At 42.7% G+C, this 16,288-nt stretch overlaps 1 protein-coding gene across 1 annotated transcript in view; it reads right to left on the bottom strand.

The window, feature by feature from the left end:
* Positions 1-1,112: 1,112 nt before the first annotated feature.
* LOC125299279 (kelch-like protein 29) overlaps positions 1,113-16,288 on the bottom strand; it is a 162,126-nt gene continuing 146,950 nt past the window's right edge. Inside the window, exons 11-13 of the mRNA XM_048250496.1 lie at positions 8,125-8,269; positions 2,588-2,752; positions 1,113-2,332 (exon numbers count right to left, since the gene is read on the bottom strand). Coding sequence (XP_048106453.1) covers positions 2,326-2,332; positions 2,588-2,752; positions 8,125-8,269 — 317 coding nt within the window. The 3' untranslated portion in view covers positions 1,113-2,325. The remainder of the gene's footprint in view (positions 2,333-2,587; positions 2,753-8,124; positions 8,270-16,288) is intronic.

Genomic DNA, 16,288 nt, shown 5'->3' with positions numbered 1-16,288 from the left:
TTGTATATCTCGCTCCTGACATAATCCTCTGGATACGGCTCAGAATTCAGATGTTGCAGTTTGGTATCACTTTGGTTAATGTTGCATGATGGCGTGAAGGTCTGTAGTCCCACTTGTTGGTGTGTGTGTGTCTCTGTGTCTCTGTCTGTAGCAATAGTGTGTTTCAAACGCCAATTGCAACAATCAAAAGAGATGCTGATCGTGAAGTCAAGCAAAACCTGTGAAAGGTGTAGTTCCTGATTATAATACATCTCTGTTTTGGTTGAATTTAGTGAAATTCTCCTCACCTCCCTCTAGTATGTGCACGTAAAAAATAGAACTTATTTTTTATATATACATTCTTATACATTGAGATTTTGCATTCCTATTTCTGTGTATGGTTTCTAATACGATCGCGATACATTATACAGATCTATAAACTATAGGTTTGTATACTGTGTACACATATTGTATAATTAAAGCAAAATAAAAAAAAAAAAAAAAAAAAACAATCTTAGTCTTGGCATCATGTCCCGGGATATCGCCACTGGAATTTCTCTGGTCCAATCAGATATTTATAAATAGTTTGACCGGTAAACTGCTGTATAATATATCTGTATACTTCCAAATTTGTCCTGGGACAAATGTCTGGGCTTTTTGGGGTGTTTTTTACTTTTATTCGATAGGACAGAGAAAAGATGCTCGGAAATTAGTGGGAGCAAAGATAGGGCCTGGGTTTGTGAAATCACCTCAGGCCGTCTTCACACCTTGGGACCCAGTCGGCACTGAGCCCATCTCTGCAAATAATTACAAAAAAAAACACATTTTTCAGCAGCACCACCACAGACCAATACACCGTCTCAGACACCGTTACACTCTGTATGGCAGAGTTCAACCTGCTCCCTCGTGAGGAGGGTGCAAGATGTGCTCCTTCATTAGGACGGCGTTTTGAATGTGGGTTAGATACCAAGAATAGACACCACAACAGATCCACCCTCGCCAGAGAAGGATTTCCATCTGCACTTTGGACAGGATTTTTTTGTTTGTTTAGTTTGTTTTTGGTTGCTTGTTTTCTTGTACAAATAAAAGAAAAATGACACTGCAAAAAAAAATAGAAGCTTTAAAACTTTTTTAGAATCAAGGGTATGTATTACTGTTTAGGCCTTAACAATTTATGTAAATTTTTGGATACAGATTTACAGACATTTTTTTTTAAGTCCATCATCCCTATTCAATGTCTAAAAACGTTTATACAGAATAACCCTCTGGCTTTTAAAATATACAGATTATTTCCTTCACAAAATATACATGGTATGGCTCGCCCAGGCAGCCGTCAGTGGAACACATTTGGGCCAAATCAGAGCCACATCTGGGCCGGACCTGTTCTGGAGTTTGCTGTGATTGGACTCTTGCGCTCCATAGGCCCCGTCCCCTTGTTGTAAAGATGGAACAGAGAGAGGTAAAGAAATGGCAAATCTGACAGAAGCGGGAGGGCATTTAAGGAAACATTTAAACAGAAAGACATTAGAAAAAGAAACGTATCAAAGAGTAAGGCAGATCAAAAACGACTAAATTGATTAAACAGACAGACAAATTGGATGGAGAGGAATGCAGGCAAACAGAAAGATGTCTATCTGACTGAGGCAAATATGTATCAGACAAGCAGAAAGCTGGAATTGGTCACAGCGCTGTCAGAGAGACCGATGTAGATTAGAACGGGTCAGTGGGACAGACAGATGGGCATCCTTATGTGAAAGAGGGCAGACAGTTAGACAAAGCCCTGGAGTGAAGAATCTCCTCCTCTTCCTCCAGCCACTGGTCACTTGTGCTTCAGATTCAGGAGTACGTTTTAGAAAAGGTCACAGTAAAGAAAGTTCAGAGTTCAGTTCCTGATATGTTTGAAAGAAATGTCTCAACCCTGTGTTCCCCAGGCTAACATCCCCTTGCCACTCACACACACACACACACACACACATTTGTGGCCTATCAGGTACAGTGATCACCGCCACTTCATTCTCGAGGAGTCCTTTGATGCGTGTGAAGTCCAATTCTTGAATGACACTGCCTCTGCAGTTGACCTCTGGCACACACACACACACACACACTGTGGAAAGGACTCCTGTGGCCTGCTACATCCAGCAGAGTTGAGGAAGGAACACAGAAGAGATGCAGTATCGTGTTGCCTCAGGATGAAGGTCCCTCCCAGACGGAAAAGGTTTCAGGTAACACCGGGGCTGGCTGGTGTCGATTCCTGTGTGGCGGTGATGGTGATGGTGGGGAGGTTCTGAGACCACTTCCTGGTAACTGCAGTAGCTAGGGTTTGGAGACCTGACCAGGCCTATGATGTCACTTCCTGTCACACACATACAACAGGAGAGCAAAAAAGAGGTCTCTGATGTCACTTCCTACCAAGCTGAGCAGTGGTTTGGCACTCAATTGTGGTGTGTCTTGGGGATATTCGGTCTCAGAGCAGCTCGGACACAGATCTGACCCAAACTCTGGACTGAACCCACCACTGTCTGCTGCCAACTGGTGTATATGTATGGGTGTGTGTGTATGTGAGTTTGTGTGTGTGTGTGTGTTTGGGGGTCAGCCGCTCTGAATGTACTTCTTGATGACCACACAGCCGTGTCTGAAGAGGGGGCAGGGGAGGTTCTGCAGCAGCGTCCAGGCGTTGGCGCTCGGGTCGAACACCTCCATGCTGCCCAGCACCGGCCCCTCGCTGCTCACGATGCCCCCTGTGGAGTAGATCTTCCCATCCAGGATCACCGCACTAATACAGCCGCAGACAGACAGAGAGAGAGAAAGTCATTATGAGAGTGAAAAAAAAATTAAATGGTTTGTAAAATCACCATCACTGAATTTACCCAGATACTCTCACACTGTTAGGTAGCCTATATTCTCAATAGAATCTGTCAACACTAGTCTGTCCATCCAAACAGTGGAGATGGCGAGAGAGAGAAGAATGCCAGTTCATCAAGCTTATAAATTACATTTTCATCTGCCTGGAAATTATGTAAACGTAGGCCTAATACGATACAATCGCCCCTTTTTAATACATGTTTTTATTTTCTAATCAGAATTAAATTATTCCAGTGATTCCATCTTAATATATCTAAATGATCAGATTGCCCATCGCATGCACAAGGGTGCTCAAAGCTGGATGTTACAAAAAGAAACCAATCCGTATGGCGATTGGAATGCACTACATCACCCCTTTAATCCGATTAAAGTTCCAATCGAAACGGGAAGTTTTATTCTGCTTGAGATGTGTATATTCATATTTTTATTCTGACTGAAGCATGAATCCGATTCTACATTTAAAAAAAACGGTATGGGTGTGAACATTTCTGTATCCATTTCTCACAAAATTAGCATGAGGAGCTAGAGAAGACGGCTGACTGTCCCGGACACTGTGAGCAGTCTACACCTGATGTGACTCAGGGGAGACATCCCGGAATATTGTTTGCAATAAATACAGTTTAAATTTCCTTCTTATTCATTAAAAAGGACATGGTGACTGATTAAATCAATTTCTATGATGTAGTTTTAATAAACCATTGTTGTCATACATTTAACAGGCCTGCATTGTAGCACATAAATTCAGTGTTTATTAAATGTTTTTCTGTGTGTCATCTATTTAACCAACATAAAATAACAGAATATCAAAATGCTTTCAGTAGGCTAGCCTCCCATTGTTGCAGAAATCACATATAAGAAGGTATCCCTTCGATTTTTGTTCATTTTTGCACATTGCAACATAAGGAAACAGCAGACGAAACTTGTCATATTAGTCATGGGGAGATTTCTTCCAAACTGCCCTGTCTTTGAAATGACGTCATAAGGGCGGGTTCTAGCTCGTCCAACGCGTGGAGAGCAGCGCCAACACCGGCAGGTCATGTTGTCGCATGAAGTCAGGCGCAATCAGCCGCAGTTTATCCCAAACGACCCTAATGACACTTTTTCATGTCCAAAACAACCTTCTGCCGATAGCAATACCAATCTGAAACAGTCTTTTTTCCCTCTATTAAAACTGTATTATTACACGGCTCTTCAGAGTGCTGCAGAAAGTTCCCATGAATGGGCCTTCCCAACGTTCGGGCCTATGTTAAATCTACTTATACCATGGTCTAGGTTGAAAAGGGTGTCGTTTAAAAAGTGATATACTACACCTATAAAAAGACGTTCCGTTCGAATTGCCTGATGACAGTTCTAAATCACTGTGCTGGCTCAAATGCTAGTTGGTAACCAAGGCAGCATTATCAACAATCAACTTATCAACATTCCACAGCGTTGCAATAAACAGCTGAAAAAACTAACGATTTTAGCTCTAAAACTCATCTAGTATTAATAATTGATTTCATATTTATTTATTTCGTAAGTGGCCATGGTATAAACAGGATAATGCCCTTAGATGCGTCCATTATCAGAAATAAATGGACTTCGCGGAAGCACCGTCCTCCGCTTCGCGTGGGACAGTTCACGCCTCCGCGTCGTCCATTTATTTCTGATAATGGACAACTCGTCGGGCATTATCCCTTACATAAATCACCAGCAAAGTATATAATCACCGCTGTCAATGGCAACGGGTTGATTAACGTCTTTCATATCCCTCTGCAAGAATTCCGTGCGCTTATTGCAATGGAATTTCATTGAAAGGGAAAGTAGGCCTAAGCTAGTAAGACGTTGCCACGCAACATCTGAAACTGTCAAGTTCTATCTGTGTGGCGAACTATTTATTTTGTCAGCGGAAGACACGAAACGGTAGCAAAATCATTTTTAAAGATTCATTGTGTTAGGTTTCTTTTTTCGTTTTGGCAAGTAGCCGTGTAATAAGCGGGATTTTTTTCTGCCGGTAATTATCAGAAAGTAAGTCCTGACAGGGAGAACAGAACCCTGACGCGCAGCGGATAATTACCGGCGGACAATACATAGCCTATCCCTTACTTACTTACTGTAGGCTGTTAATAGGTGAGACATGCGTCTCATCTTTGTTCTGTGTCACACAGCGTTTCTCTTTATGGCGTATCCCTCAAATACAGTTAAGCATTTATGTGAGAGATTCATCTTATTTTTCATTTTCTGATATCCAAACTATATTTTTGGGCACTATACAGCCTAGTGCTGGGAGGTATGACCAAAAATGTATATAACGGTATTTTTCAAAATTCTTACGGTTTCACGGTATATGACGGTATTTTTTTTTTCATGCATAATCAGATGTTCACAGCATTTTCTACAGGTTGAGAGAGGAATTGCTGCAGTACATTGACTAAGGATGGTCTATTTTACTGTCATGATGTAGAATAACTCCACACTATGGTAATGATGTTTTGCATGGCCCCAGAAAATGATGCTGTTTACAAAGAGCCACTCATGATTCTAATGAAGAATCTAATCAGAATGCAAAGACAATTGCAGTCAAAATACAGAACTTTTACTGTGCAAATTTCACAAACATCTTATATAACCAATAAAATGTATAAAACCAATACAAAAAGTAGTGCAACTTGCAATAATTATACTTTTTTGAAAATTATACAATTTAAAATAAAACCTCTCTGCTAATATGCTTACTCTGTCAAATAGGCCCATCAGAAACATGCCTTATTGTTATTGTGTGGTTTGCATGACGTTAGTCTAACGTTAACTTCATGTGGATGTAGATGTCTTGTTAGCCTGCCATGAGCTTCGGTTCGGTTCGCTAGGCAAAACATTAACAAAAAAGTTCGTTTTGGTGCACTGATGACAGTCAGGATCATTTCTAACTAGCCAGCTAGAATTGCTCAGTTCATGTCTATGCTTTACTTGCTACCTGGATAATGTTATGATAAGATCATTAAACGTCACTGTGTTCGGTGGGTTGCTAACTAACGACATCACCTATACTAGGCAGCTAGTTACAGCTGTTGAACAATCTCAAATAGAATTTTCGTGACGGTAAATCCCTTTCAATGCAATATTAACGTTTTTCCTTAACTAAAGAAACAATTTAAGGTATTCTGTGCAACACACTTAAATAAACCCCTTACCTAAGGATAAATTAAGCGTTAAGGGTCATAGGCCCACTTCAGGGGAAAAACTTAAGGTGTTTTGTGTTTACCCTCACTATGCCTGCCTCGAAGTCGCACCATGCATGCGTTTGAAAAAAGTCCCGTCTGAAACACTGTCGCGCGGTGCAGCGTTCCAAACGTTGTGTAGCCTAATCAAATACACCAGGTATGGCGGTATATTAAAAATTCATATCATAACGAAAATATACACCGGTTTACGGTGTGAACCGGTATACCGCCCAGCACTACAGCCCTTGAAGGTATATTTCTTTACAAGAAGTGGAAAATCCTGACTATTGTTCTGTTGTATAAAGATGTAGGCCTACTTTAACAAATCTATAAAAGCTGAACTATGTAAGCACAGGATTTCTTCAATGCCAATTGTGTGTTTGTATTTCAAGAAACTTTGGAAACGGCATTGGATTGAAATATTGATGGGGAAAATCAATGTGTGAAAAAGTGTGGATATTTGGGGCAGTTGAGTTACTCTTTCAAACATAGGGTGGCCAATTCACTGCACTTTTGCAATCAAAAAAGGAATTTGTTTTCATTGAAAGACCATCCAACCAAGGACAGCTAGCTTGTTCTTTTAGACTGTGTATGTGTGTGCACTTTCACTGCATTCAGCTATCACAAGAGAGGACTCCTTTTAGAGAGCCCCACACACAGAAAGACACACACAAACACACACACATCACACATTTACACGCACATACAAACACACTGTCCCTTTCTCACACACACACATACACACAATCTCTCATTCTGTCTCTACTCGCTCACTAAGGCACACACACACACACACACACACACACACACACACACACACACACCGAGTGAGCGTCGCTGTGTAAAGCTGTTTGTTTAGCAGAGGTGCAGCTGTTGCCTGTAGATTAGAGTTGACTCCGCTTGAGTCTCTCCTCCCTGACAAAGCCTCTTCCTCCTCTCTTTTCTCTTCTCTTCTCTTCCCTCTCTCTTTCTCTCCCCCCGTCTCTCAACGCTTCTCTCTCCCTGTGTCCCTCCTCCCTGACAAAGCCTCTTCCCCCTCTTTCAACTCTTCCCCTCTCTTTCTCCCCCTCTTTCTCTGCCTTTTTCTCTCTCCCTCCTGTCTTCTGTTCTCTTTCTGTCACTTCCCCTTTGCTCTGTCTCTCCCTCATCCCTGCCTCATCACGTTCTCTCTATCCCCTGCTGTCTTTCCCTTAAAAAACACTCCACTCTTTATCTCTTTTTTTCTCCATCTCTCTCTCTGTCCCTCTTTCCATCTCCCCCACACACTCCAAAACTCTCCAACGCAACGTCCCTAAACACAAAGCGTTTGCTTGAGCACAGAAGACTACCACTACCCCCCCCACACACACACACACACACACGTCTGTAGAATGGGCTAAGGGCTGAACTGTGTTTGTTTGTGTGTGTGTGACAGACGTAAAGAGGTGGGGAAGTTCTTTTATTTCTTTTTCACCCAGAGTACAAAACCCGAAAAACATAACAGAGGCCAAACAGAGGGAAATGTGTGTGTGTATGTGTGTGTGTGTCTGTGTGTGTGTGTGTGGAGAAAGACTTGTGTTGACAATTCAACACTTTCATATACATCTTATGTGAGCAGTTTCTGAAACACAATCATGGCTTTCCAGACAATTATGTATTCCTTCTCGAACAATGAAATTGCTTCAAGGGGGTCAGTATTTGATTAGATTTTTTTCTAGGAAAGTGAAAACCCGCTGTTGGGTGCCAGTGTAGTGCTTTTAGTGTGGATACGATTGTAAGAGAGTGTGTGTGTGTGTGTCTCCACCATTATCTGGAATGGTGTGCATGTATGTGTGAAAAACTGTCTAGAGTGTTTTTTGTGTGTTGTTGTTGAATGTGTGTGTGATAGATAGATAGAGACCATGTGTGAGAGTGTGTGAGAGAGAGAGAGAAAGAGAGAGAGATTCCAGCAGAACTGTGTGTGTGTGTGTGTGTGTGTGTGTGTGTGTGTGTGTGTGTGTGTGTGTGTGTGAGAGAGAGAGAGAAAGAGAGAGAGATTCCAGCAGAACTGTGTGTGTGTGTGTGTGTGTGTGAGAGAGAGAGAGAGAGAGAGAGAGAGAGATACCTGCAGAACTGTCTGGAGTGGTTCATGTTGGGTCCTGCCTTGATGTTGCCCTTGTCAGGGTCATAGATGGTGGTGGCTCTGGCATAGGCTCCGCCCAGGATGAAGACCAGTCCATTCAGACTCACTGCTGGGGCATATTTATTATCTACAACACACACACACACACACACACACACACCACAGTTATTAACTAAAAGACAGGGGCACACTTAATGCATACAACAGATATAGAGATACAGAGATACTAGAGAGAGAGAGAGAGAGGGACAGAGAGAAGTAGATGGATGAATAGATCAGCAGATGGATAAAAGTTGATGGATGGAGAGAGTGAACTGATGGGTGATCAATACTCATATGGATGGATGTACATACCTAGACACTTTGTGAGATGCCTATATAGACATATTATATTTGGGTGGATGTGTGTTTGTGTTTCCCCTTTTGTTTGTTTGTGTTCCCCCCATGAGATAAGGTTTTTTGTGCAGAGATCTGTCTCTTCACAGCCAGCACTTTGGCAGGACCACACTGCATTATGGCTGTGCCAGTTAAGCTGCTTTTGAGGACTGATAGAATGAGAATGAGAACGGGAACAAGAGAGAGGTGGACAGGCAATAAGAGGAAGGTAACAGAGAGACACATTTTCTCTCAGATGTCACTCTGAAAGACAGAACAGAACAACGGAATGAAAAACAAAACTAGAAAAATAAAGAAATAAACAGATTTGATGATTAGCTTCTAGCATTTGAGATGGTTGTGTCTTTGAGGCTGCTGATCCCCCTCATTGGTCTCTCAAGGTCAGATGAAGAAATTGCCCAAAAGATGAAGACTTGAGCAATGTGTTGCTGCTAACTCCACGTCTCTGGAGGCTCATCATTAGGCACAGTACATACACACTGTACTACTTAATGAGAACCTCACTGAGCATTAAGGCAGTCTGTGCACAAAATAAGAGCTGCTTGAAACACATTAAGGTGTTCAGTGTGAATTTGAAGAACAGATTAAGGTCAATATAAGTTATTAGTTTGAAGACCTTTGAGGACTTTGCTGTGTTGTTAGTGACTCGTTAAGCGACTGAGTGGGAAAGTTGTGTGGGTGGGTATGTGTTTGTATGCCGATGACCCTGTGTTCACACAGTCACAGCCAGTGACGCTCAACTCGCCTGTCAATCTGCTGTATTCTCGGTGACCGATACCATCTTGTGCATGCTATTTCTAATAGTGAGGACGAGGAGCTTCTCTGACACCTGAGCTAGGAGAAAAAAACTCTATAAAGAGAACTGTATATAACTATATTGGGTTCATCTTTAAGGGAAGAAAAAGATGCTATACGCTTGATATTTCTTACATGCAATCTCTCTACTATATATGCTAGAAAAACAATCCTGACAAAGAATCCCTAGAAAAAGAGATATTTTGTCTTAATGGAACCTTCCTGGTAAAATAAAGGATTTTTTGATTTTTTTAAATCACGAGGGGCTACAAGCTTCATCTTTCAGAGAAGTTAAAAAATGCCCGTTCTTCAGCATACATACATATGAGGAGTTAGACCAGAGGAATGCAATGGCTGAGATTAAATGGCAGCTGTGCTGTTTCTCTGCCATTGTCTACAGCTGCCTCAACCCAACGTTAGCAGTCAGGTGGATCCTCCCAGCAGATGGGACCTTATCGCACTGTAGCCGCACACACATATCTGGGTAAACATCTGAGCAGGTGAAAAATAATCACACCTTTCATGGCACGGCAAATGACTGACAGCAAAACACTCGTCGATGCATATTAAAACCAAGAGGTCGTCAGTGTAACTTGGCACAACGCAAAACGGCCAACTTATGAATGCGCCACGCCAGGCACGCTGACGGAGAAATTGTCTCCCAAACGATTCCAGGCGAGCCAATTTATCACAGCGATGAATAATTCACAACGCCAGTGCTACATTGGGTTTGTTTTGTTGTCCGATTGACACGCTCTCCTGCAAATAGATGTGTGCGCTTGTGTGTGTGTTTGCGTGCAGAGCTAGCGCAGGGCAACCGTCGCATTTAATGGCTCGAATAAATAAGGAGGGCTATTCAACAGGGGCGCCATTTGATATTCAACGTGGGGAAGACGGCTTGTCTTATTGCGCGACATGCGTGTGCATCTACCCGTCAGACGGCGATGATTAAAACATTGTCAGTCAGATGGAAAGGGATAGGCCATACTTAACGACCTCAACCGTGCAGCTAGGCAAACACTGTTAGGCAGAGACAAGCTCAGAGCAATGATCTGACATAATGGTCCACAAGGCAGAGAATGGTATCGAACTAGACTGACAGATCCGTTGGTTTGGACTGTGGATGTATAGTGTAAGTATATATACTGTTTTGATCCCGTGAGGGAAATTTGGCCTCTGCATTTGTCCCAATCCGTGAATTAGTGAAACACACTCAGCACACAGTGAACACACAGTGAGGTGAAGCACACACTAATCCCAGCGCAGTGAGCTGCCTGCAACAACAGCGGCGCCAAAGTCACTAAGAAGGGTGGAAGCAAGAACAATTAAGCTTAAAACTAAATCTAATTTAAGAGAAGAAAAGACAACATAATCAGAGGAGCACAGAATCCACTCTGACATAAAGGTTCAGATCCACCTCACCGATAAGGGCAAAGATGTGGACTAGTAGTGCTGTGCAATGAGCCTGTAATGGATCCGTGTAGAATCACTACCGGAGCCAGAACCAGAAGCAGTCATCTAGACACACTCTTGGCTCCAACTCCCTGCTTTGTCTCATCTAGCCTTGCAGCTAGGAACATTTCATGTATAGCCTACTTTAACGGTGTGATATGTAGTGCCTCTTGTGCATACTTGTACACATAGTGCATAGCTCACATTGCATTGCACTCTTCTACTTGTAATGCATTATTCCAGAGTGCGGCTATTCAGTCATTATAAACATAAACCATATCCTTGCATTCTTCTGCATCATGCCTTTAAGCTTATTTACTTTTCTCTCCTATTTCTCTTGTTTATTTACATTTGTCTTGCCCTGGAGAAAGTAAACAAATGTATGAAAACATCTGAAGGAGATTCAAGCCTCTCTCTCTCTTCATCTCTCTCTCTCTCTGATGCATTGTGATACATCCCTCACCTTTGAAGAACATCCACAATCAAGTGGATAGATGGTTCAGACAACATGGCCATCACTTCTCTCACTAATCTACATATCGCAGATGCTTTACAAATTAGTGCTCATAGGAAGAAGGTTCTATCCAGTGACTACAGGGCCCATCAGCTTAATTAATCACTTAATTAATCGCATGTGCTGTGACACTCTTGCAGGGGTGATCTTTATCAGACAGCAACCAACTGTAGCACGAGAGATGGCTAGTTATGCTTCAGATGTCACAACAAAACAAAAGACCATACACATGTGCACACACACACACAACACACACACACACAAACACGGTAGCTGTGGCAAAAAATTAGATATGCTTCGTAACAAAAAAGCCTACAAACACATCCATTAAGAGAAAGAGAACAAAGCACCAGTTGCAGTGTAGTCAAAGGTTAGATTTCCGTCAGATTTCAAAACAAACGACCATACACACACACACACACACACACACACACACACACACACACACACACACACACACACACACACACCGCAGAGAGAGCGAGAGAGGTGGCGGTGTGTGTGTGTGGGTTGATTGGCAGTGAGGACTCCCTGCCTCCTTCTGCAGCCCCTTTTATCTCCCACCCCAAAGGGAACCAAAGGGAACCAAAGACCAGACCAAAACACAGCTGTCTGCTGACGTGACGAATACCGTGTTAGACACTATTCGTTTAGGAGGCTCAGAGAAACCATTTAGCTCAGGGACAAAAAGAAGTCTAGTGACATTTACATTTTTTAAAAAACAAAAGGAGTTTGGCATTCCAGTGCTTTCAAATTCTTTCCAGTTAAGGTCACTCAATTTAAAATAATAAAACAAGAAAGAATAAACTAGACTGAGCGATTAGAAAGAGTAAAAGACTATAAAAGTATAAAAATCAGATAAAACATTGATATGGAACCATTAAAAGTAATTGGAACAAAGACAAAATTCCACAATCCTGTCATCTTGGTTTTGTTTGTTTTTATGTAATGTTTGTTATTTTGTGTAATGTCCTGTTCAATTTTTGTATTTATTTGTGCGAGAGATCTGCCGCTGCCACGACCACTGAGCTGCTGCTGACCTGCGGGCTGCCATGCATGATAACACCTAACGTTAGGGGCCTGGAGTCTGGATCGAGTAAGAACTCTGATAACAACCAACTACGGAAACAACAAACTGTCGCTGTTAAAATTTGATTGGCTCCACGCCCTCTTGCACCAATGCGTGAGGGTTGGCAGCTCTGAAGATCGCCCATGACTTCTGTTCTGTGCTTCCAGTGCTCTCCAGACTGCCAGTAAATCCTCCTGGTTGGTCTGTTATAAAGATACAGCTGCATGTGTTGCCGTCTCACGCAAGTCATCATTGCCCTTGGACATTTTTCAGCCGGTTGGATGCAAGCGATTGGACTATTTTTTTACTTTTAATTTCTTTTATTTATTTTTTGTATGTTGTCTGTCTTGTATGTCTTGGTGTCACGGGTACGCTGGAGATTAGGCCGCTCCGTCCGGCATCTTTTGCCTTTTGTTTCATTTGTTATTTTGTCAATTTGATTGTTTATGTCTTGGTGTCACAGGTACGCTGGTGACTACACCGCTCCGTCCGGCATTGTCTTGTGTGTCAGTTGTCTTGTGTGTCAGTGTCTTGTGTGTTGCGCTTTGGGTTGCACTCTATGCATACAAAAATGTGCTATATAAAAGTGACTTGACTTGACTTGACAAAAACAATAAAAACAAGGCAGGAAGGAGCAAAATTAACACTATAATGTCTGAGTAAAAGAAGTAAAAATTAAGCAATACAAAGTTGTAAAAAGACTTAAGCTACATAATACAGATACAGATAAATGTTCCCAGCCCAACCTGGCACAGGGCCAGTGGGCCAGAAAGCAGAACTGAGCCGAATCACCCTACTGCTGGATGGCATCTGGCATAGTAAGATTTACCTCAGTTTGTCTCCTGGCTTTAAGAGGGAGAGAGTCGATAGGTGGTGGAAGCAGGCCAGAGACGCGAGCTACGCAAACACGGCGAAAGAAATCAAAACAGCAGCAGCTCACCAAGAAGCTCAGTGATCAAAGGGTAAAAAAAGATGTATGCAACTCCAAAACTCAAAACTCACAGGTGAGGAAACACGGTTTTCTGGTCTTTCATCTAACCTTGTATGGGTTTAATCTATCTAAACATGTCTCCAAAGGCTGAGGCCACTGGGGTTTGTATCTACAGAATTTTTCTTTTAATTAGATTTTTTTTTTTATGTCCGCCTTGCTAATTGAGTGTAATTTCCCTGACTGTCTGTCAGGCGCAGATGGATGGAGCAGAGAAGTGGAGGCTGTGTGTGTTTCAGCACAGGTTTGGGAGAAGGTGAGAGAGAGAAAGATCAACAGAGGTGAAGAGAAGGAAAATAGGCTCTGGGCGGAAAGAGTGGTTGAAAGGGGGAGAGATAGATGAGAAAAGACTGGACAGACAGAGAGAGGGAGAGAGAGAGAGAGAGAGAGAGAGCATTATTGATCTTGGATACATATCTGTGTTGGCCATATTGTGCTCCATGCATTCTCAATATAAACCTTTGTTTAAAGCAACACCAAAGAGTGTTTGTACCTTAAAATAATGTTTCCAAAATCGTTTCAGTGGTTCATCAACTCATAACAGGGTGAATGGCACTGCATTCGCTTCACAACCCTCTATCGGCTATAACTGCACTATGTAAGTTTGCCAGATCGGGTAGCATATCTGTAGTTCTATGGATTGAGACATAAGAAACTAAAAATTTGACTTGCATCTGATGTCGCAATGCATCATACTTTTTATAAAATCATGCAACTTTCTCTACCTTGTCTGTGGACATTGTTATTTGCTAAGCTGGTGCTGGATACACAAATAGCATGCGTGGGACAAGGGAAAAGTACTTTGGTGTTGTTTTAAATATCCTGCTTTGACAATGCAAAAAATATGTCATGCTAATAAAGCTCACTTGAATTGAACTGAATTGAATTGAGCGTGAGGAAGAGGGGAAGAATCTAATGGAAGTAGATAGAGTAAGAGAATTAAAGAGAGGAAAGAAGAGAGGGAGAGAGGAGAATAAAAAGAGAGGGAGGCAGAGGAGGAGAGGTGCCACAGAGAGGAGGAGAGGAGAGGAGAAGAGAGGAGGGAGAAGAGAGGAGAAGAGAAGAGAAGAGAGGAGAGACTGTCACTCTTCATCTACCCCTGCTGCTTTTCCCATTCACACTCCTCTTCCTCCCACTCATTTGTCAATCTGTCTCATTTAGGCTCTCTCTCTCTCTCTCTCTCACACACACACACACACACAGGTGCAATACATGGACACAAGCACTTGCAGGCATACACAGGTATACAACAGGGATAAACACACACACACACACACACACACACACACACACACACACACACACACACACACACACACACACAGGTGCAATACATGGACACAAGCACTTGCAGGCATACACAGGTATACAACAGGGATAAACACACACACACACACACACACACACACACACACACACACACACACACACACACACACACACAGGGCTCGGCCGCTTCTTCCCCTCCTCTCTGTAGTCCAATGTCCATGACAGCTTGTCTGCCAGCAGGGAGTGCGGTAGCTAAATTAGTGTGTGAGGAAAACTGCTCACAGCATGTAACTACAGCGAGTGTGTGTGTGTGTGTGTGTGTGTGAGAGAGAGAGTGTGTGCGTGCCTCACTGTGTGTGTCAACAGATACTTGATGAGGAAATGATATGCTTGAGAGTGTCACTTGTGTGCATACGTAAATCTTTGTGTTTGTGTGTGTGTGTCTCAGTGTATACGTACAAAAATGTGTGTGTGTGTGTGTGTGTGTGTGTGTGTGTGTGTGTGTGTTGGTAAGTGTGCATTTGTGTGTGCTGATGTGTCCTGACTGTTGAGAATCCAATTCACAGCTCAAGCAGGAGGGGACAGATATATTAAAAACTCATCTCATAGCAACATGCTGCCCAGCACACACACACACACACACACACACTCACCATACTGACCAGTGACACACACTTTTCTCATGGAAACATCCCGTGGCGCACAGACTCACACACACACACAAACACACACACACACACACACTATGGCTCAGGGCCGCGTTCAAAGGCAGCAGCGGGGAAAGCCAAATCTCTTCGGCTCACTTGCTAACTAGAACAGGGGGAACAGAGGGGCGTGTGGGAATGAGTGCAGAGGAGAGAGAGAGAGAGGGATAGAGAAAGAGAGATAATGGGTTTAGACAGAGGGGGTGAGAAGAAAGAGATAGAGCAAGAGAGAGAGAGCATACAGAAAAAAGTGTGAAGAAAGATGGAGGGGTAGAGACAGAGAAACTGAAGAGAGAGAGAGAGAGAGATGATAGAGAACATATGGAAAGATAGAGAAATAGAGTGAGAGAAGTATTGCACAGAGATGGAGAGGGAGGGAGATAAGAACAGAGTGAGGCCATGATAGAAAGAACATATGGAGAGAAAGATGGGCAGAGATAGAGAGAGCATTTGGAATGGTGTAGAGAGAGAGAGAGAGAGAGAGAGAGAGAGAGAGAGAGAGAGAGAGATGAGCATGTGGTATGGTATAGAGGGACAGATAAACACAGAGAAAGAGAGGGAGTATTTGGAGTGGTATGGAGAGAAAGATACACAGAGGGAGGAGAGAGAGAGATAGAGTGAATATTTAGAGTGGTACAATCAGAAATCTAAGGGCAGAATTATTTGTGTGTTGAGAGGGGGAGTGGGCTGAGTGATGGGGAGAGAAGAGAGATTTGGAGAGGTGGATAGAGTGATGGAGAAAGAAAGAGGATTGAAGAGGAGGATAGAGAGAGAAAGAGAGGAGATAAAAGGAGAGAGAGGAAAGAAACTACTGGAGAAGAGACAGAAAGAAGAGAGATTTGGAGTGTGGGATAGAGAGACGGACAGAGAAAGAGAGGGAGAGAAGAGAGATTTGGAGTGTGGGATAGAGAAATGAAGAGAGATGGAGAGAAGAGACATTTGGAGTGTGGGATAGAGAA

This window comes from Alosa alosa, chromosome 8 (genome assembly GCF_017589495.1).
Source record: "Alosa alosa isolate M-15738 ecotype Scorff River chromosome 8, AALO_Geno_1.1, whole genome shotgun sequence".
Classification (NCBI taxonomy): Eukaryota; Metazoa; Chordata; class Actinopteri; order Clupeiformes; family Clupeidae; genus Alosa; species Alosa alosa.
Note: the sequence above shows the minus strand (reverse complement) of the source record. Positions and strands in the feature narration are given on the sequence as shown.